This window comes from Pelecanus crispus, chromosome 8, assembly GCF_030463565.1.
Source record: "Pelecanus crispus isolate bPelCri1 chromosome 8, bPelCri1.pri, whole genome shotgun sequence".
NCBI lineage: Eukaryota > Metazoa > Chordata > Aves > Pelecaniformes > Pelecanidae > Pelecanus > Pelecanus crispus.
The window spans coordinates 32,640,654-32,662,284 of NC_134650.1; the positions used below are offsets into that span (position 1 = coordinate 32,640,654).

The 21,631-nt window shown below is 45.4% G+C and overlaps 1 protein-coding gene across 1 annotated transcript in view; it reads left to right on the top strand.

Annotated features, from left to right (window-relative positions):
* The first annotated feature begins 1,560 nt into the window (after positions 1 to 1,560).
* The window catches only part of ZNF423 (zinc finger protein 423), a 182,744-nt gene continuing 162,673 nt past the window's right edge, over positions 1,561 to 21,631 (top strand). The window contains exons 1-2 of the mRNA XM_075715720.1: positions 1,561 to 1,672; positions 5,637 to 5,717. Of these exons, the coding sequence (XP_075571835.1) occupies positions 1,576 to 1,672; positions 5,637 to 5,717 (178 nt within the window). The 5' untranslated portion in view covers positions 1,561 to 1,575. The remainder of the gene's footprint in view (positions 1,673 to 5,636; positions 5,718 to 21,631) is intronic.

The window sequence follows — 21,631 nt, forward strand, 5'->3', positions numbered from 1 at the left end:
TGTCCTTAATCTTTTTGGCGCTGATCTGATTTTAGAAACAATTCATCTCTCTGTTCGCTGGCGTGTCCTTAATGGCTTAAAACCCAAATGCATCCCGAACCAACAAGGTGGCATCTCCCTCCTGCCTGGCTCGAGCAGCTCCCAGGCTTTTGGGGTCAGCCAGTGCATGGGGCGGGAGGATCTCTTCTGCTGGAAAAGCCCACAGTTCCATTTCACTTTGCTGGATGATTTCTCAAATGTTCCCGTCTTACCAACAGGGTGTATTCAGAGTGTGTGAGTGCTCGCGGAGGCAGGTGAAATGGCGCAGGCGTAGCACCTGCGGCCGTGTCACCCAGCTTGGTGGGACATGCGTGTGGAAGATGCGCAGGCATCTCTTTCAGCTGGTCACCAAAGCCTGGCCAGAGTGGCCAGCATACCTGACGGATGCTTTCCTTGCTGAGAGGGCAACAGGTACTTAAATAGGGCTTTTTCACCTCTGCCGCCTCACCAGAGAGCCCAGATGAGGGCCGGCCGCAGTGCTGCATGGAGCCATTGGGCACGACTGGCTTCAGGCATATCTGGGTGGCCGCTGTGGCCAAGGGGGTGTCCTGGGGATGGGCTGCAAGCCCGTCCCTCGTGACAGGCCGCTGAGTGCATGCTGAGGGGTCCGGCTGTGGCCGGCTGGCTGTGCCTCCCACCGCTGCCAGCTGAGAGCCAGCTGCCCTGTGCGTGGAGCTGCCACCCGCGTGGCGCCGGGGTGCCCGGCCCCCCTGCACCCGGGTGTTCCTGGAGCTGCCAGAGCGCTCAGCCTCCTTGTACACTAATGCGCATGAAACTTGTGGGTTTTTTGGCAAAGACGTTTGGGCTAGCCCACGCTCCGGTCACAGATGAAGATAAAAAAAAAAAATCTGAGAGACCTGAAGGTCAGATGCAATGCTGTCTGCTCCCAGCTGGGTCAGCACAACGCAAGGCTCATCTGCCCAGCAAAGTGCCTCTTGTTAGTTCAGCGGGATTTCTCATGTCCTGGGGTATGCACGTGCTTTGGGGGTCTTCAGCTAGATCATTTTTTTTCTTGTTGTTACTAATATTGGGGCTTGGAGGCAGCGGGGAGAGGAGAGCATTGAGAATTAAAATTCAGCACATGCTTTTTCTTTGCGGGCTGTAATTAATCTTGCCAATTTTTAAAGCTTTGAGAATCTGGTTAAGTGATAAAACACTAACAACTTTATATGACAGAGAGTTAGAAGCTCCCGCTATACACCCACCAGAGAAGATTAGGAGAGAGTGTTTGCAGGATTCGCACTAAGCAGCAGAGAATACAGTTGAGAATTGTTGCACCGCATGATATAAAAACCACATTAATATAATGAAAGGTGTCGGGAATAATGTGAGAGCAGCTGTAATTAAATGTATCTTAATAAGTGCAACATCCTTCTTAAAGCTCTTATTTTTCAGACCTCTCAAACTTAGAGGATGTTCTTGCTGTTGGCAGGTGGCCTGGGAGGAGAGCTGGAGAGCGAAGGGAAGGACAGCCGGGCCCTGGAAGAGAGGAACAGTGTGACAAGCCAGGAAGAGAGAAATGAGGAAGATGAAGACATGGAGGATGAGTCAATTTACACCTGCGATAACTGTCAGCAGGACTTCGATTCACTGGCAGACCTGACTGAACACAGGGCACACAACTGTCCTGGAGGTAATGTTAAACTAGCTTTACAGTTCTGACAGGTGGTTAGCTGGGTAATTGGACATAGCAACAGCTTGAGGCCTCAAGTGAGATTAAAGAATTAATAATGTAATTTTACAGTTAATGTAATTTTATTGTGGTGCCTTGGGTAGCCTTTGTTCACTCCTTTAATAAAATTAAAATAAAAGCAACAGCTTTCCAATTGGAATCTGTCAGTAATTATGTTAGACAAAAATGTTGTGGGGTTTTTTTAATGCTAAAAGTTTCAGGCAGGGTATTTTTCCCTCTCTCTCCAAATGTAGGAAGATTAAAAAAGTTAAATGACTGAAGTGTGCAAAACTCCCAGGAAGAAAGGCCTCTGAACCCCATAAAAGAACATGACGATTTCGGAGATTAAAATTCACAGGGCGAGTTTTGTAATCCCACCCTAAAAATACACCGTTCTCCCTAGGTTATTGTTGCATCGCCTTTTGAATTTTATGGAAGTGAGGACAGCATTAGCCTACGCTGATCTTGATTTCACTTTCTGTAAAGTAAGAACAAGCTCAGAGCATTGGTGTGAACAATTGCAACATATCTTGCTTTTACACGGCTGCCTTTGCATGGCCGGCGGTAGCAGCAGGTATTCTGCAGAGCACGCTAAGCCGATTTACGGGGGTAGTAAAAAGCTTCGCAGATTTTACCAAAGATTAAATAAAATCTTAGGAGGGGGAGCACAGAATATGTTCATATGTATTTAAATCAGAGATTCTCATCCTTCACCTTCCTGGAATTGAATGCTCTGCCATCACTTTTTCCTCCGCACTCGTCTAAAATATTTTTAGGCGGTTGCTATTACGGCAGATGGATAGGTCGAGGCTGGCAGAGCGCAGAAGGGTTAGTTTCTCCTCTGGTGCAGCAGTATCCCATCCTCTTTCCCCTGAGTGCATATTCTTCCCTGGCCACTTAATTTGTTTGGTAATTAGTCCATGTTTTCTGCTCTTCTTTTTGGGCATAAGTAAAATGATGCTCAGCCAAGAAAAAATAGAGGAAACAGTACAGCAAGGGAAGGAGGGTCAGGCGGGTGCTTCAGCTCAGTCTGAGTCCCACCCCAAAAGCATACTCCCCTGTCTCGCTCTGGTCTGTGGAGAGGAGGTCCCCCTGCTCTCGTTCCTATCTGCTTGCTGGGAGGAAGGACAGAGGGACGTTGGGGCTCTTCCCTAGCCTGCAGGTGGACAGGGATTGCGGTCCTATGCTTGCCCCAAGGGCTCCTTGCTCTGCGCTCTAGTTTAAACAGTATGTAGGCTGCAAACTTGAAAGTGCATAAAATTGAAAGGCTACTTCTTGCAGCGTCATTCCTTGGCCAGCCGACAACCGTGGCGTTGGCCTGAGACTTCTGCAAATGACATTCGTACTCTACTGCAGGGTAGTAAGCAAGAAAATGCCATTGAATAGAAAAATCCTTGTTTTCCAAACTGGAAGGCGAGGCGCACAGCCCGTGTGGGCATTGGTCCTTTCCTAAGGAGCAGCCAGAGGGACGTTCCCGACGCCATCCCGCGTGGGGAGCAGGACAGGCAGGATCCTGCCACGGTGAGCGGGCAGCCACGCAGCAGTAGGGCATGGCTCCAGTGGCTGTCCCCGGGTGGCCGCTGCTCCGTCGCTGCCCTGTCTCCTGAGTTGTGCTTAGTTGTGCACATGGTGCTGGGGGTGAGCCCCACCAAAAGAAAGGCTTTTTTTACCCCAGGGGTCTGCTTGGCTCTGGTTCACCGTGTGGTCCCCCAGAACAGCTGTAATGGCACAACTGGGGGAGTGGAGCAGCACGGAGCGGAGCGGGCGCTGCTGGCAGGGACTCCAGAGGAGGAATGTAAGGTTATGGTGTTGACCAACAGCACTATGAAAAGGAGCAATTTTTTTCCTGAGGCAATTATAGATTAAAATGTAGCAATCTAGAGATTCTGTTCATATCAATAGTCAGTGTTTTCACACCTCAGTTTTTATTTATCCTCAATGTAGTATTCTGCTAGTGGGACTAAGAAAAATAAGTTATATTTTTTGAGACCTATCAGAATAATTTGTTAGTATTCCCATTGCTAATTTTTGATTGCAGGTAGCGTAATTTCATCTTCTTTCACTGTCTTCACATGCACTGATGATTTACAAAGACATTTTGTCGTAAAAAGGCACCATATAACCATCTGCATATACATGGAATAGGTGCTAATTATCTCCATGTGAGGATAATCTTGTTCCAGAACAAGAGTGCCTGTTTTCCATTTAGTTTAATCTAGTGTCCTGAAGTGATTTAAAGTAAATAGGAAGATTGCACTCATATATTCTGGAATGAGAATGTTTCCATGAAGACAATCTGGAATATTGCTTGATATTTACACATCTTACCTCGAGGAAAAAAACCTTTCAGACCCACCCATCAGTTTGTTCAATAGCCATAAGAATTGTTGTTCAAAGCGTGCAAAATGCACATCTTTGTTAGTTCATCTGAAAAGACTTGCACCACCAGGGCGAAACTCTCAAGACCGCATTAGGAAGTGTGGTGTTTTTAAAGATACTACCTCACAAAATAAGCTATTTGACTGTGTCCTTAGTTACCCTGCACTCCTTTTGCCTATAATGCCTGCCTGATGCATCTGAGGTTGTAATGCAGTGCCTGACCTGTCTTAATCTGAAGCAGGGTTTTCAGTCGTGTCTACATGGCTCCAGATCAATACAGGTAATATTTGTAGTGATAATATCACCAGGCTGATAATACAACATAACTAATGACTTCCTTTGGGATGCTGAAGTTAGGAAGGTATTGTAGCTCAGGGGTGTTGCAGGATTATAAGAGATCACTCCAAAGAATAGGATAAACCATCTATTTCACTGGAATCCCTTAGAAATTCATTACGGTGCGCTGAAGTTATAATACAGTTTGAACGCAGCTGCTTTGACATGTAAGGAGGTAACAAACAGCCATTTCCCCCCTTGCTTTTTCATGTATTTCAGACTTGTTTCTTTGAGGACAAAACACCGCTGAAATCTAGACATCTCTGGTAGCATAAGTGCATGGCATTCCTTTTGATGTCAGCATAGTAGAGATGTTCTCCTTCTGACAGAATTAGGTGCCTTTTATTCCTTTTGCTCATGACTGATGTCTGTGATTGCAGGTTGTAGGTTTCCAGTGTCTACGGGGATCTGAAAAGGGTCTAAATGGGGGCAGCTTGTACTGAAAGAACATCACATTTCCTTACCGGCTCATGTCTTCCCTTGTCTCCCAGCTTGCCCCCACAAATGAGCTCTCCTGCAGCAGTCCTGGAACTAGTGCCTTAAACAACTAGCGAGCATCTTGAAAAATACTCCGAGAATAAACAAACACACCTAGTGTATACACTGGATGTGTTAAGCTTTTAAAATTAATTTAAAACTCACTGGTATCCCATGTCCCCATAACTAGAGAAGACTAAGTAATTGCCATCGGCATCATGTGCAGCCTTTTTTATACATTTTTTGCACACTGCTGTTTCAGTGTAGGTGTTATAACATGATGCTATCTTATAGCATTAGTGACAAGAGTAAAGAATTGCACGTGGATTTACAAATTACTGTGTCCTCCAGCCAGCACCAGAGGCTGCATACATCAAGCAGCTGTTCTGCGATATGTCATCGTCTGGTGGCTGATGCCGAGTTGTTTGTTGTGTGATGAAAAGTGGCTAAAAAGCCACGAGATTTGCCGTTTTGCTTGTGTATTTTAATCCACCTGCGTTAGCCTGGGTTTAGCTCCAGTATTTTATTGTGTTATTTTTGCTTCTTCCACCCATATCACCCCTTTCCTCCTGTGGGTCAGAATATCTTCATGTAAACTTTTTTCTTCAGTTTCTCAACTGAACGTAGAGTGTTTTAAAGCAAATTAGTGCACCAATGAAGTGGACAGAAGTAGGTTACGGTGGGGTCTCTGAGCATTTCATGAGGTCCTCTTCTGTTGTTGATAACTTTACAGGTTGTCTGTTTCAAACAGCAGCAGAGCTATATATGGATATTGCCAGCTTGGAAGCGGCTGATTTTTCTAAACTACTGTACGGTAGGAACTAGTTTATAATTAAAGTCTTGCAGTTGCTCCTTTTAAATGCCCTGTAACTTGTACACCAGGCTTACGTTTGAAATGAGGTATTATAACTGTGTCATGCTAGTGTATAATTTTGCATTTTCTTGTATTTCACCTGCTACGAGAATTATAATTGCCATGCAACTGTATATGCGGGATGCTTATCCAGAAAACCATACATGGCAGCTTGTCAACAAGTGATGTCTCATGAACGTTTTTGTCAGGTGGCACTTTGTACTTCCCACTGACAAAGAGAGACTTCTTACATGTATTTCCAAAATTAGCCCTCCCCCAAATTGTAATCTTTTGTTGTACCTGATTGGCAAGTCAGAGATTTTCTGTCTTTTTGCTGCTGCTGTTGTTGCTTCTTTAAATTAATGAATTACTGATCATCCTCTACAAAAGAAACTGAAATACAGTTGTGAAAAAGCAGTGTGGAAACTTAATTATACACCTAGTTTATACAGCTGTGGCTCTAATGACCTACTGGCCCTAATTACTGTGTTGTGGCTCAGTCTGAGTGCTCTTGTCCTTGCCAGAATTCTGCTCCTTTCTCTTAACCTGACTAGTGTTTCAAGCTAAAAAAAATAACGTTTCCTTTTTTTGTTCTTTTCTACATTGTTGTGCTGAAATGCAGTTTTCCTTCTTTCCAGAGGTCGTAGCAGTGTTTTAAAATTGGCACCAGAAAAGCTCAGTAATATCACAAACTGTAAAAACACGGATTTTCCCCGGAGTCCTCAGTTCTTGATGTCTAGATCTGAAAATGGGCACCAGGGCAGAGTGTTTGTTGTCAATCACTTGGAGGGCTCTGAGGGCAGGCTCCTGTCCTTAGTTTGTCCCAGGCATCCCCCCTCCAGGTGCAGGGGCAGCAGGGCTCCTGAGGGCTCAGGCAGCCGCCTCGGCCACGGTGCCCAGGCACTTGGCGTGCCTCCCCGTAGTCAGTATTTGTGCCCGCTGGTGCCGACAGCTCCGAAACCCCGGATTAGTGCAGGGGTATGCTTGGCTGGGTGGTCCGGGGTCCAGGTCCCCTGACCGCTGTCACGCAGGTAACGTTTGAGTTTACCTGGAGGTTCCCACCCAGCCTGCGAGGAGGCTCTTTCCGGGACTTCTGCCTACACGTACCAGAAAATTAGTGTGCTGGTAAGGTGCTGGGCTGCCTGGCTTTCTACACAGGTGCTCAGTGAAAAATGTATTTATCACGTAGAACATGAAGCATATTCCCGTATCTGAATTTGGATCTGAAGTCAAACAGAAGCACAGTTGCAAATTAAATGACAAGGCATATGGTAACCTTTGCTGATACGGTGGTTTCGCAGCGCATCCTGTGCAATGTGTTTCCTGAGCTGCCGCTTGCCGCAGGCCAGCAAGAGCTCCGGCGCTGCCCGGTGCGCTGGCCGCCAGCGCTGGTTCTGCGCCCACGCGGGGTGTTTGGCATGAGCGGGGGCTGCCTGCAAAGGTGCTTTTAGCGTAGCATTTAATGTATTGCATATGTTTGTCAAAGTTGTGCAAAGTGTTATGCTCCCTAACAGTGTCGCTTATCCGGCAGATCGGAGGGTCATCCAGCAGGCGAAGGTAGGTGAGACCCCCGGCTTGCTCCGCTCCGGCCAGGGCACGCGGCCCCGCGCTCGCCCCTTCGGCACGGGGAAGCCTTAGCAGGGGCTGAGCCTCTGCAATTGTTTCTCTGGCTGTCTCTTGGATTCTGCAGGCGTGCCGGTGCCTGTAAGGGTTTGCGGGGGGGACGGGACACGTGAATTTAAAACAATGCTCGCTCGCCATAAACACCCAGCTCAGGATTTGCTTTGCGGCCTCAGCGGGGACACGGCGGTGAGCCCACGGCAGCCCCCGGGCCGCGCGGGAGCCGGCGCGAGGAGCCGGGCAGTGTGCTCGCCGATAAGAGCGTGCCAGTGCACCAGGCGCCGCCCCCTGCAAATCGCCACTGCCACCTTTGTGCTGGGTCCCTCCGGGGACAGCGGCAAGGGAGGCAGCACCAGGCACTGCGCGTGCAGATAGGAGCGCTGCCAGCACGGCTGCGGGCGGTTTGGTTGCATATAACCAAAACCCCTGGTAGGAGGGGAGGTAATGAGCTATCCCTACCCCTTTCTCAGCCCGTAGCCAGCAGCCATCGTGGATGGCCCGGCGAGGCATTCTGAAGCTGCACAAACATTTCTTAGCAATGATGATGTCTTTCCTCAAGCAGCATCTGTTTTTCGCACAGGAAGAACATTTTCCCTGTCATTTTTAAACATATGGCCCAGTGAGGAGCTAAGGATGACACGTTAGCGTGCTTGTATCGGCAAGGGACTGTTTCAGTCTTGCTACTTTAACTGAGTTCTTTTATCTACTTTTATCTAGTTCAAAACATAGTCTGAAAAGTAAGCGCAGGTATACATGAAAATGGATAGAAGAGAAAGTCGGTACATGTTTTAAACGAGGCCTCCTAAAGAAAGCACGTGTCCTTTTGAAGTCTTGAACAGTTCGGCACTTGGCTGTCTGAAAAGCCACTCTCGCCTCTTGGTATGTTGCTGCATCAGAAATGGGGAGACCAAAGCACCCCAAGTGCTGCGAAGCAAGAGCTAGCTGCCCAGTGCCGGCCGTGAGAGCTCCCACGTGTGGCAGGACCCGCGTTCGGGAACTGGAGCCCGACTGGCTCCCCCCTGCGCCACCCCAGGGCTCACACAACCCTTGGGGGCACTGGGGGTGCCTGAGCTCCACCTCTTCTTCCCCCCGCGCTTTGGATTTCTGTTTGCAAAGGATAATCCACCGCCATGTTACAGCAGAGGGAATATTGTGTGGGTCTGCGTAGGGGCAGGTTTGTTTCTTGGCATTACAGCAATCTAAGTAAATAATAAATGTGTTTTGAAAAAGAGGAGGGAGGGGTTGCACTGGAAAGGCTCCTTCCAGGGCTGGAGCCTGCCGAGTGCTGCAAGGGCAGCCGTGCCCGCAGGAAGGAGGATCACTGTTGCCATAAGCAGGTCCCAGCATTCAGGGGGTTGTAGACAAAACCCAATATGTGAAACTCAATTCAGAAATGCAGCGAGGATAGCCTGGAGACTACAACAGATGCGTGCTTGTTATAAAGTGGCCTTTAATAATGCCTTAGAGAGCTCAGTGGAGGATGTGCTGGGGTTGTCCTGTCTCAGATGGACAAGAGCATAGATTGTTTGTGGCTAGGGCACTGCTGAAGGGTGTGCATTGCCTTCCTGTGGGTTGTTGAGGGACAAAACCGTGTTGGCCAAATCAACAGCCTTGGCGGATTCAGAGCCATCAAGATCTTCAGACTGCAGATGTGAGCAGTGAATGAGAGGTGCATTGAAAGTCTGCTTTTTTTCCTGATTTCTTCCCCCATCCCTTAGCAGACCATAGGGTAAGTAGTCTTCCTATAAGGATGGCTGTACCGAGCCAGCCTGATGGTCCCATAGTGCCGTTTCCCCAGAATATTCTCCTAGCTGTCAGTAAACTTACGTGGGAACTTCTTGGTGCTTTTGACTTAAATTCGTCAGATAATCGTCTTCCATGAATTTCCATTTTGAAGTTTCTTGTTGAAGCAAGGTACGCATTTAGCATTTCCTGTGGCGGGGACCCAGAGTTCAATTACGCATTGGGGAAAATATCCCATTTTGTTCACTTCAGCTTTGTCACCTGCTTTCATTTGATACCCTCCGGTTCTTCTGGTGGAGGAGACAGTGAGGAATTGCCCCTTTTCCACCTTCTCCACCCACTCATGCCTGAGCAGACTCCTTTTGCTGCCCCCTCCACTGTCTCCAAATGCATATTTGCAATCCTCTTACTGATACCTCCTGTATCTTGACCCAGAGTAAGAGACTGAGGCACATGGTAACGCACGGCTGATAAGACAGCGAGAGGGTAAGGTATCTCCTTCATCACTAGTGCTAGAGATGTGGTCACGTTTGCGTGTCTGTCCTTGTTCCCGAGCAGGAGGCGAGGGATAGTATTTGTCCTGGTCTGAAGACCTGGCAGACAGAAAGGTGGTGTCTGGCCATGTTGGGGAAATACAATTAATACTTCAATGTTTATTAAGAAAAAAGCAACCAGCAGTACATTTCAAGCACTCATCACATAACATAATTTTGCTGTTGGAAGTAGTGGGATTTAAAAAAGTCCTCCTGATGTTGATTTCTTTGAATTTGTAGAATATATTTTTTTAAAAAAATCAATTAAAAATAAAGGAAGTGTGTGCACAAACATTGTCAAGAATTCCTATCTTTCATTTTTTTAAAACAAGCTCTAGAAAAAATCCCCACAGAAGTTCTGTAGTGCATATTTGAATGCTTTTGTTGTAGCCTCATTAAACTTGGCTTGTCTGCAGATACAGCTGGCATGTTATTAACTGTGCTCCAGGCTTGGGGAAGCCAGAAAGCAGCCTCCACCCCCCGGTGCCGGCTGGCTTTAGGGAAACATGCCAGCATGGGTTGGTCCTCTTCAGCTGGCTGGTTTTTGGAGCGCTTGCTGGAGCATCTCCGCATGGCCTCTGGGTCCGGGAGCCCAGGGCTCAGCCTGCACCAAGTGCTGACTCGAGGGAGGGCTGCTCGGTGTCCTCCGTGCCGGCCGGCAGCCCACACCCATGCAGCACAGCAGTCCCCTGTGAGCAGGATGGATCCACCAAGGTATGTGGCCTCCCGTGGACAACCTCAACTGGGTGCCTGCGTTCTCCGTAGGGGTCTCACGCCTTTCTTTACTGTGGGCTGGCAAGAAGCAAATTAGCGATCGTCTGCCAAATAGTTTCTCTGTTCTGAACAAACTCGTTATTGGACTGAACCAGTCAAATAACTTGAATAAAGGAAATATTTTCCCTGCACCTGCTGGAGAGGCTGTTGCTCTTCAAGCTGGGTTTGCACATCAGAAGACCTCCACCAGAGGTCTAAGCAGCTTCTGACTTTCTTCAAAGCTTTGGCAACAAGTATGTACCTTTTGAATACTGTTTCATTTAAGTAATTTTAATAGGTGTTTTCAATAGTAAGGTAAATTTTAAAAATAGATTTCATAATTTCATATTTAATTCAAAAATTTTGAAAATATATTCAGTAGAAATTTATGTGTATTAAATACAGGTAATGTTTTTCAAACTTCTTGCTTATTACAACTAGCTTTCATTGTCTTAACTAACAAAAAAATTGATTTGGGACTTTCAAGGCACTTGGTCTGTTCATGTTAAATACTTTCTAGGGCATTTGAGCACTTTGTAATCTTTAAACATTTAGACTAGCAACTCCTTTCTGACACAAGGAAGTACTACTCTTCATCATCATGGAATTAAGAAATCATCACTCTAATTTGGCTTAAGTTTTGACTGTTACTGAAAAGGGTATTCCTTCCTTCCATCTCCTACCTTATGCTGGTGCAAGGTTTGTGTTGTCTTTGGGAGCCGACATTGCTGACAGTTAAAAGGATTAATTTTTAGTCTGTGCAGCTCCAGGATCTGGTGCCCTATGGAGATGCACAAGCCTTATGTCAACATAAGGGGGACGAGAGGTCAGGGTTTGGGGGAGAATTCAAGACCTTCCCCCTTAACAGCCTGAGTTATTTTGGATGAAAATGACTAACTGTGGCTTCACCGATTTGCCTAATCACATGCATGAAATTGGTGGAAGAGTCAAGGTCTTTAATCCAGGTGGGTTTTGTTGCTGGTGACACCTGTAACCATGGGGGTGAACTTTCTCTTGAAGGGACCATTCTTTTGGCATGTGGGTCCATCTCTTCTTTAGCCTTCCTTGAAAATCTTTCTCAGCGTAATGGTGAAAGACTTTTTGACTCCTCTTTATGTTGCTACTCAATTACTGTTAGTCTTTCTGAGGAGGACGTAAGGAAAGGCTGAAGAAGCCCATTGCTTTTCTCTTCTCCAGGGAATCTGTTACATTAAACATTTGAATAGATTTTTGAACGTAATTCCCAGTCATTTCCTCTACAGTGAACTCAGTTCACTCGTGCAGACTTTGTACTTAATGATATCTCTTAAAATAAATGAGATTTGATATAATTTATCTTAAATGGTCATTTTAGAAATCTACATCTACTAATTATTCATTAGAAAATTTGGGAAGACAGAAGTAGAATAAATTCCCTTTATGACCTTGCAGTCTACAGGAATATAAATATATACACCTGTGTTCATTTTCTCCAAGCAAAACTGAATGCAGGTGATTTTACTGGACTCCAAGAGTAGTCTAAGCGGATTTGAATTACACCGTTCAATCTGCATCAATAAACCATAGTGGCCAACCAAGCCAAAACCAGCCAAAAGTTCAACATGCCTCTAGGACAGTTTTTTAACATTTGCGATGATACTCAGCTTGTGGTCTGTCTCTGCATCATATGGGATTTTGCTTTTGTGAGGTCTTCTGGTCGTCTCCTCGGGGTGACCGCTCTCTTCCCTTCCCTCTCCCTGTTGTCTGTGCCCTCTCTCTGTGTCTCTGTGGGCTCCCTCTTCCAAGGCTGTTTCCTTGCTCCTTTCTGGACGGCCACCATTTCACATCTTGCTCACGGCAGTCTTCTCCCTGAGGCTGTGCTGGCATTTGCCCTTTTCCTGGCCCCGCATGTAACTGAGTCGCTTCACAGTTTATGCATTTAAGTTACACCTCACTGTGTTACTGTTTTCTCCTTTACTGGCAGCTGCAGTTGCTTTTTTGTCCGTTGTCCCAGAGCCGGCTCTTCCTTGGGGCTCCGGACATGTGCAAAGCCTTCCTCGAACCATCCCATGAGGACCAGCATCTGCAGATCTCCTCGAGGTGCTGTGAGAAATGGGACTCTTCCATGTGGTGTTTCAGAGGCAGTCTCAGCTAGGTTCAGATGAGCTAAAGATGTGTTAGTCCAATCTTTGTTCACAAAACCTAGCAAATTATTTAATTTGCATTCAGACCGCATCCAGAGCTCACCTTACAGCCCTTCTCTACTCCTTCCTCTCTTACAGACACTTGCTGTGGCTTGTTTTACAAGAGCTGTTTCATGTAGGAATTGTTTTCCATCAGGTGTTTTAGTGGTATCCAGTGTAACTGGGTTTGATTTTGACCAGCACCTCTGGTATATATAAAAGCAGATAGTATTCCTTGCTTTTTATGGAGGATAAACTGTCATCTTTAGGAGGCAGTCACAATGCTGTTGCATTCCTCACACAAATAAGACAAATTTAACCCAAAATTTAAAACAAAAGGAAGTGAAAGTGAGTAGGATTTTCTTGTCTCATAGCTTACATGAGAGAATACTGAGTTTTCTGGCTGCCAGTTTGAACTCTGGAAATGCAAACATCAGGAGGGAAGATGCTCTTTCTCTCAATAACTAGGTATACACATACATATCTATGATGTAAAAAGTGCTTCATTATATGTTAATTAGTTCAGTTTTGAAGACCTGACTATCTAAGAATGGCTGTATTGAAAATAACATCATTACTTTGGGGGAGCATCAGTCAATTAAAAGAGAAATGAGGAGAGCCAGTCCTTACAGCGAGTTGGGGGGAATGATTTTGCAAGTGGTACTGGAGTTGGGAGAAGTGCAGTCTAAGCCAGCAAAACTGTCTGCTTTTCCACTGGCTGCCACAGTAATTGGCCGTCCATGTCCAGATCACCAAGTGACAGGTGGGAGGCTCAGCTCTCGGAGAGCTTGGCTGCTCCAAGCAGGGGGGAGAGGGAGGGAAGGATGGAGGGAAGGAGGATGGGGAGAAAAAACAATTTGTGAATCTGCCCCTTTTGAGATAGCAAATGTTCCTCTCGCCGTGCCCAGGATCATTGCTGAACAGCCAGCAGCTGCATCCCACTCTTCTTTTGCTGTCAGTGAATGTCACTGCAGAAACCTCAGTAGTTTCAAGAAGCCACTATTTGTACATAGGGAATAGAGAAAACTCATGGATAGAAATGTTGTGGTGTGTGGGCTGCTCTGGATTTTACTCTGAGGAAGAAGAACACCACAAATGTTTTAAATTAGGCTAGCCTTGATAATTCTGGTGGTATGGAGCCTAACCAAAATTTCAGGAAAAAACAAGTTGCTCTGTTAAAGCAGACACAAAAAAATGAAGGGCTTAACTTTTGTCCTGAGGGTGATAAAACAGCACCACAAAGCTGAAAATCAATCTGACCTTCACCCACGTGATGCTGTTGTCTCAGTCTGTCTTTCATTTCCTTTGGTTGAGTGCAGGCCATGGCATTCAGTAGGGAGAAAAGCCAGAGGGAGGTGGGGAGAATCCTGTTTTCTCTGGAAAGGCTTCGGTGCTTGCATAAGTTGCCTCCATAAAGAGAGTTGCTGTAAAACTTTGAATTATTTCATTAAATTTAAAAAAAAAAAAAAAAAAAGTGTCCTTCTCTTAATAGTCAGCAATCACATTAAGGTAAAGAAGATATATGCTCTAAAAAAAAAAGAAGTGTTTGTAATATAAAACATTCTGTTTTAATTAAACCTAGAATTAGCCAGTGATGGTATTTTGAAATGAAGGCTTCATGCAGCAACAGGAAACCTGCACATTCATTTGAAAACAGAAATTTGTACCCAAAGGGGACAAAAAAGGCCAATTATTTTTTCCAGAGATATTTTAACATTCTGTGTTGCAGGCTTTGCACAAACAAAGAGAAGGTACCCAGATACACGTATATTTACATATATATCAATAAACCAACAGTTAGGGCTTGCATATAAGCAATATTACTGATTTTCAAAATTGAGGTATAGTTTCAACTGGTGAACTACTCATTTGGCACAACATCCTGCAGCAAGTGGTTTCCTCCTCGTTTTCCTGAAGACAGAGAATGAACTAAATGAAAGGGTAAAATTCTGTGCAGAATTTAATTCTATTAAACAGCAGCAACAACAAAGGGGAAAACGATGTGCATAAGCACATCTTGATATTCTTTTTTACCTCTTGAAAGCAATTAATTAAGCTGTTCATCCAATCCCCTGCTTCTTCCATCCTCATTGAATTTAAATGCAACCCAGAGCCAAAAAGTTGCCAGATATTTCTTTTGGAAAACAGTAAGTTTTCCACACAGGCTTTACAAAACTAAGATTGCTCTAAGTTCTGCCTGCCCGAAACTGTAGTTTTCCTGATTCATCTCATCACGCACAGATCATGTCCTTTCATGTCATAGTCATAAACTACTCTGTTGCTTTATATTTTTGTGCTATAGATACCCTAGCTACTGTAGCATGGAGAGAGTTAGTGATATCTGCTATTTTCTTTGTTCAGTAAATGTTGCCTCTTTTAGGAAGGTCTATAAGAAATGTCAACTGCTTGTTAAAAAGATAAAGACAGAGATTGGATTTAGCTGTAGAGACTAATCCCTGCTTCGTAAAGGTTAGGAATTAAACAATTTGTTCATTAATCTATTTGGGATGTTGCAGATTAATTTGTGACTACAGCTTTTTATTCAAGTGTGGTTTGTCTGATGCGCCAACCATCGCTGACACTATTTTACATGGCATAAAAAAAAAAAAAAAAAGAAGAAAAGCAAATGTAAAAGATGTTGGGACCTTTTCCTGGCAAGATCTGCTACTGAGGTCTCCATGTGATATGCCAAAATGCTATTGCAGAAATGTAGAATTTAATAAGTTATCATTCTGATTAACGCCATTAACTGCTTAACTACTGTAGAAATTGGCTTCCAAAGTTGCTTCATGGTAGCTGTTGCTCTCCAAGTCATTCCATTTGCTGTCTCACTGGGGATAATGGTATGCAAGGGAAAGCAAGAAGGTCAAGGATCTTTTTGTTTAGTCTCTTTGCACATTAAAAGTTCTATTATGTGTTTGTATTGCATGTGGTTTCCAGTCTGTTGGCTACGATGCTTTCAAAATCCATTGATGATGAGTTTGTGAAGTTAAATATATCTTGTGGGTTGTGACTACCAAGCTATCACTTTGTGTAGCAGTCAGGGCCAATATTTAACAAGTGTTTTTCAGAATGAGGGATTTTGAAACCGAGTCAAATGATCTTACAAAAGGGTTAACAGAAATGCTAATACAGCAGATGACAGCAAATGCTTGGTCTGTGCTGACGGTGGGGGTGTTTGGAGCAATGCTATGCTATTTGTGGGGAAGAGCTTCTCAGGTTGGGGATTTTTATGGGTTTTTCTGGGGGTGGGGGAGGGCTGCGGTATTGTTGTGAATGACACACCCGCCACAGAGCTGAATGGGGTTGAAAAAGGCGCTGTCCTCTACAGCCATCCCTTTCTGTGCCCCAGCAAGAAGTAGGTGCAGCGTGCTGTGGTGGGGGCATGCGTGGGGCTCGCCCCACGCCTCCCGCTGCCCCGCCGCCTGCCCCCCCACAGGAGAGGAGCCGCCGGCCGCCCCCCCGGCAGCTGGCAGGGCAGTCGGGCTCCGCCGAGACCTCGCTGCTGCTTCTTGCCCGACATTTAAGGGAATGCAAAACCAGACTGCAGGATGCAGCCACATCCTAAGGGCTGGCACAACCGCCTTGTTTGTTTTCACTCGCCAGCTAGTAGACTGACCTTTTGAAAAAACAGTTTCAGCTGCTGTGAAACGCTGACAATAGCTTTAATAGTTTTCATTCTGGTATGAAATAGCTATGGCTACCTTTTGATAATGTAAACTAGTGGCCATGAGCGTGGCAACAACAGTTTGTGGTTTGGCTGATTGTTTCAGGCCGTGTACAAACTCAGGCAGATGCCACTGCCTCCCTGCCAGGCATTAGCACGAGGTACTCTTTTGCTTTTAAAATGAAAGCAGAGATTTTATTTTTTTAAAGCAATTTGTGTTCTGACTGCATGAGTACCTTCACACCTGTCAGTTGAATCCAGTGTGTGCATTCCCAGGGGTAACCTGACATCTGGGAAATTCTGCCTCAGCCCAGACTGATCCCCTTTGCAGCATCTTTGGTATTTTGAATTGAAATGGCGTTACACCATCACACATCATCCTTTGCATTATTCTGTTCTGCTCCAGTATATTCCTGCTTTTATAACTTTCAGTTTAAATCCCGCTCTTGGGCTATTTCAGGAGTGTTGCAGTTATCTGTAAGCTGTCTTGCTTTTCACTCTGGGGCTGGTAAGCTGAAAAACATCTGCAGGCAGGGTCAGTCCAGCTTGCTAGTCTTTAGAGGATAGTTACAAAGTTTCATAAGGCTTGGACCCATACCCACACCCATCCTAGATGCAGCGTCTACAGATTTATCCCCAGGAGCCTCTTACAAGCTTTGTTTGTATTACTATCTAGAGCTATCCCACTGCAGAAATCCTCAGGAGAGAGAAGTGGTCAAGCGTACTTAGAAACATCTGTTAAAAATTCAGACAAACACTGCACTGTCACTAGAAGCAGTTAGGATGGGGCGAATGAAATTTATCATGTGGTGCTACAGGAAAAAGGGACATTTTCTTTTGTTCCTTTACTTTTCCTTAAAAATTGATAGTTTGGTCAGTCGATACAGGAAAACACCCCTGCAGAGCTCACTTGGGGCGGAGAGCTGCTTTTTACCAACGGCACAAACTCACTAGAGAGCCAAGCCGCGCGGTCTTACGGGAGCGCTGTTTCCAGAGCGCTCACGTTTGATTCATCACATGCTTTCTACTTGTTTCAAGAAACCCTGCATTAATTGTGCAGACCTAGAAAGTGGCGACACTAGGAGATAAAATGACTTCACTGTGACTTCTCTATTGCTTGCCATACTTAGGCAAAAGGGAAGATGAAGTTCTAGCAACAAATCTAATGGATGAACTTTCCGACTAGTTGCTGTTTTGTGTGTGGCTACATGCTGGATTCAGTGAGTACTTGAGAAATACTGGCATTTGTCCCTGATGATGTATCATGAAGTTACAGGCAATTTGGCAGCAAAAAAAGTTTTCTTATGTATGAGGCTGTACTTGCTATGCTGTTGCATTTCTCCATGGTAGTAGTCCAGCTCAGCCCCCGACCCGACCCCATTCCCTGCAGAGTACTCCCACCTCCCTTTCCCATCCTCTGCCCGCAAGCAGGACAAGAAGCAGCACGAGCTGTGCTGGTCGGCTGGGCGGCACACGCGTGCCGATTGCCTCGGACAGGCCCGAGAGCGGGGATAAGTGCTGACTCTGTTCTTAGCCTTCCTCTCAGCAGAGACATGAACTGGGGTCTCTGTCCTACCCAGTCAAAGGTAGGTTTGCCAATCTCACAGAAACTCAATTTCTATAAGAGAAACTCAATTTCTCTCCGAGCCCTCTATCCTCAGTCCAGTGTGATTCAAAAGTTAATAGGAAGGGACAAACAGTTAAGACATATGACAGGCAATATGATCACATAAACCTTGTTTTCTTAGGATGCCAGGCTGAAAAAAATGAACACAAAGCTCCTGAGAATAAATGAGTCACTTCAGATTGAGACTTGATGGACAATGTTGGCTTTGTTATCACTCTGCAGGTAGCGAGGGGGTAGGGTTAGGGAGAATTTCCAGAAATGTAGGAGAGTCGTTATTAGAAGGGTAAAGCTTCCTCTGCCATGCATCCCCTGTAGTGGACCCCGCATTACCCTGGTCCCTCCTCCTTTTAGGAGCCTTTTGAGGAAAAGTCTCCTGTGACAGGAACATCTCTCAGGTCTTTTCATCTGCGAGCTGCCAGGTGAAAGAATGGGGCTAGAGAACAAAAGATGTTCAGATACTGCAGACAAGCTTTTGTAGGATCTGCCACGTCAGCTGTCTCTTATAAGGTCTGCTGTACTTTCTGTTGATGGTGCTCTTCCCCCGAGGATTTCCCCACACCTGGGAACACCTGCCATAACCCGCACTGATATTTTCCTCAATGCCTTTCATTTCTGCATACAGATGGAGCTGGGATATCACACACCGTCCTTGCCCTTATTCTGTTCTGCTCCTTGGCAGTCCCAGCTTTCCTGGCTGGGAGCTTTCATCCCACCTCCCTCTCAACCTTTTTCAGGAGGGGCTTTGCAATTATTTATAAGCTAGCTTGTCTTGTTTTCTGACATTTTCAGTGTAGTCTGTGGAAGAGGAAAGCTAAGTATATGTTCTCTGGTTTTACAGGGAACAAAAAACTTGAAGTAAATGTTGCTGGTCTGAGTTATCAAGATTTTTTTTTTTTTTTTTAGGAGGCAGGAACCCTCCCTTTAACATTGGTGGTCTTCTGAGTGGAAAGAGTCTTAGTGGCCTGTAACCACCTCTTGCCTTTGATGTGTTTGGAGATCCTGGAAGGGCAGGCAGCCAACTCGCTTGCATGTTTGTCAAGGGGGGCGGGGCTGGCTGTCCTGCTTATCCTGTGTTCCACCTTGCCATCCTCAAATGGCTTTTCTCTGTCCTTCCTCCCACCTTGTCTCAGAATAAGAAGCTTTGTGATTTACCTCCTTCTCCTTCCACTTGTCATGTTCTGGGGCTTGAGATTTTCCAAAACACATCATGGTAAGAGGCAAGCTATAATGATTTGGGCATCGTAGCTCTTCTAGAGGCATCCTTAGATTCTCTGAATGAAATAAATGGCTATTCAAGCTGAAGACCAGCATTTTCTCATTTTGCTGCTGCAAATAGGTGGGAGGAGTGACTAACTGTTCCTCTGGAAGTAGTAAAGTGGACAGGCTTGTCTGCTGCCCAGTTGGATGATGCATTTACCTATTCACCCCATCCTCCACCACATCGATGTTTAGTTTGCCTGCATGCATTGCATATGTGTGAGAGAATTATAGGTCTCCCGGCTGCCTTTTCTTCCAAAGATAACTCAAAATACAGAGCCTCTTCTAAGAAGAAATGTATTCCCCCCCCAAAGTTATGCACACAGAAATCAAATTTCTTTTGATTTTGACCAACCTTAGATAAAACCTGATGGTTGCAGCTGAATCTCACTTTGAGTTTTTCATTAAAAGTGTTCAAAGCGAAATACAGGGTGGAGGATCTCATGTGAGCCAAAACTAACCTCCCTGTTCCTGCCAGTGAAGCTGTATTGCCAAATTTCACACAGCCGTGCTCTCTAGCACCTCCTTTGAACATGAGTGTGGTTCTGGAGGCCGTTTTGAAGCTCCCACTTGAAACACTCTCTGTGAGCTAGTGGAGCATTTTCTGGCACTTAAGCTTCTGTATCTGGTGGCTGTTTGTGCTATACTGAGCAATGAGTCATGGCTTGCTAAAGGAGAAAAAAAGGATTTCTTAGAAAACCTTTCAGAAAAGCTAAGGTTGTTTTTCAGCTGGAAGTGCTGTTGGTGTCTGTGGTGAAATTGGTGTGGCAGTCACCTCTGCAGTGTTTCTAAGAATTACCAGACAGTGTAGTGGCTCATCTGAATACTCTTTTTGTATGATTTTTGCAGCCAGCGACGTCCTCCTAGTACAGGATATTTCTTTCACATATTTCACTATCTGGACTGCTGGATACGGGGACTTGTTCCTTGCTGTACTTTTATTCTTAATTATATACTTGAATTACAAAAGTGCAAAACCCCTCACCTCCTGCTGAAATCTTGAGGAACTATGGGTGTTCATCATCCCAAACAGTCAAGTAATTGTGCTGCAGACTTCACTCTGAGTTGGTTCTTTTTCGTAGTTTACCAGATCATTAATGTTTCAGTTGGCTGGCTCTGAATTCATGACAGCAGTACAAGTTAACAGAACTGAATGTGCTACTACAGTCTCCCAGCCAGCTTGTCTGTGACGTTGGCGTTTGGGATACACCCAGCAGCGCAGTCAGAGACGGCACTGCAGGGTGGGCATGTGTGTCTGAGCAAGCAGGTAATGGGCACAGTGAGGGTGCTGCTGAGTGCTCCTCAGCTCAGGCAGGTCCCCAGGCCACCATCTGGGATTCCCCCCCGTGGGGCTGAACCAGTCTGCCTTGGCGCCTTGGCTGCTGGGACTTCCCTGCTGTCACAAACCTAATTAAAACTGGTTTGGATGTGGGCAGAGCTCATTGCAGACACCCTTCCTGATGCAGTGGGACTGTCCCTTCGTGGAAAAAGGGTGCGGGACACGATCCTTCCTCCATGCCCCATGCTGGATCTGTAATAGCGACTAGCATGGCTGCTGCCGCACTGCTAACACTTTGTGTCATTCCTGGTTATTTTTGCATAAAATAAAAATATAATTTCTTGACAGCAAAAAAAAAAAGGAACTTCTGAAATGCTGTGGTTTAATTCTTAAATTTCCCGCTCTGCTTTAAGCCTGTCTCTGAGAAAGAAATGGCCATTGAACGAGGAGGCAGTGAAGAGAGATGCAGTGCACCTTTTGAGCTGGTATGGCAGCCGCTGATGTGCAGACCTTGAGATAATGAAGCAGACCTCGGTGTGCAGGGTGATGCCTCATGACAATGTCTAATATTGAGCTATTTATAGGACGAAATGCCTGGTGGATTGGCAGTGTTGCCCAGGCCAAAGACTCCAGGAAGGCAGTCCCCTAAGCAGTGGGTGAGCCTGTGCACGAGCCTGGGAAAGTCTCTCACATTTAAGGGGCCTCAGTTTACCTGTTTATGAAAGAAAATATGCAGAGATCAGGACCAGCATGTGAGCGACATTCACTCTTTGTAATGATTTTGACATCTTTGGATAGAAAACTGTATTTTATGATTAGTTATTCTTTATTTCATTGGTATGACTGTGTGCATAGTTGACTTTTTCATTCTCAGCGGTAGATTTCCAAAACCTATTTTACTTTCTCTCCCTTTTTATTTGTTTGTTTACTTAAACTCCAGCTAATTTTCCTCTTTGGAAGTCAGAGTTTTTCCAACATGGTTTGATAGAAGGACAATACAGCCCATCTGGAATATGCTCCACACCCATCAGAAAATGCCCCTCACTCTCAGCTGAAAACAACAGCCCCGGAGATTTTGCTCCTTTCCAAAGAGCATCACTCTGTTTGGGGGGCAGGGGTCATGATCAAAAAGACTTAACATGGATTTATCATCTACATTTTTTAAAAGTATGTCTCTTGGTGAGAACTTATCTCCTGTGCTACATTCCAACCTGATTTACATTCTAGCAAGAGT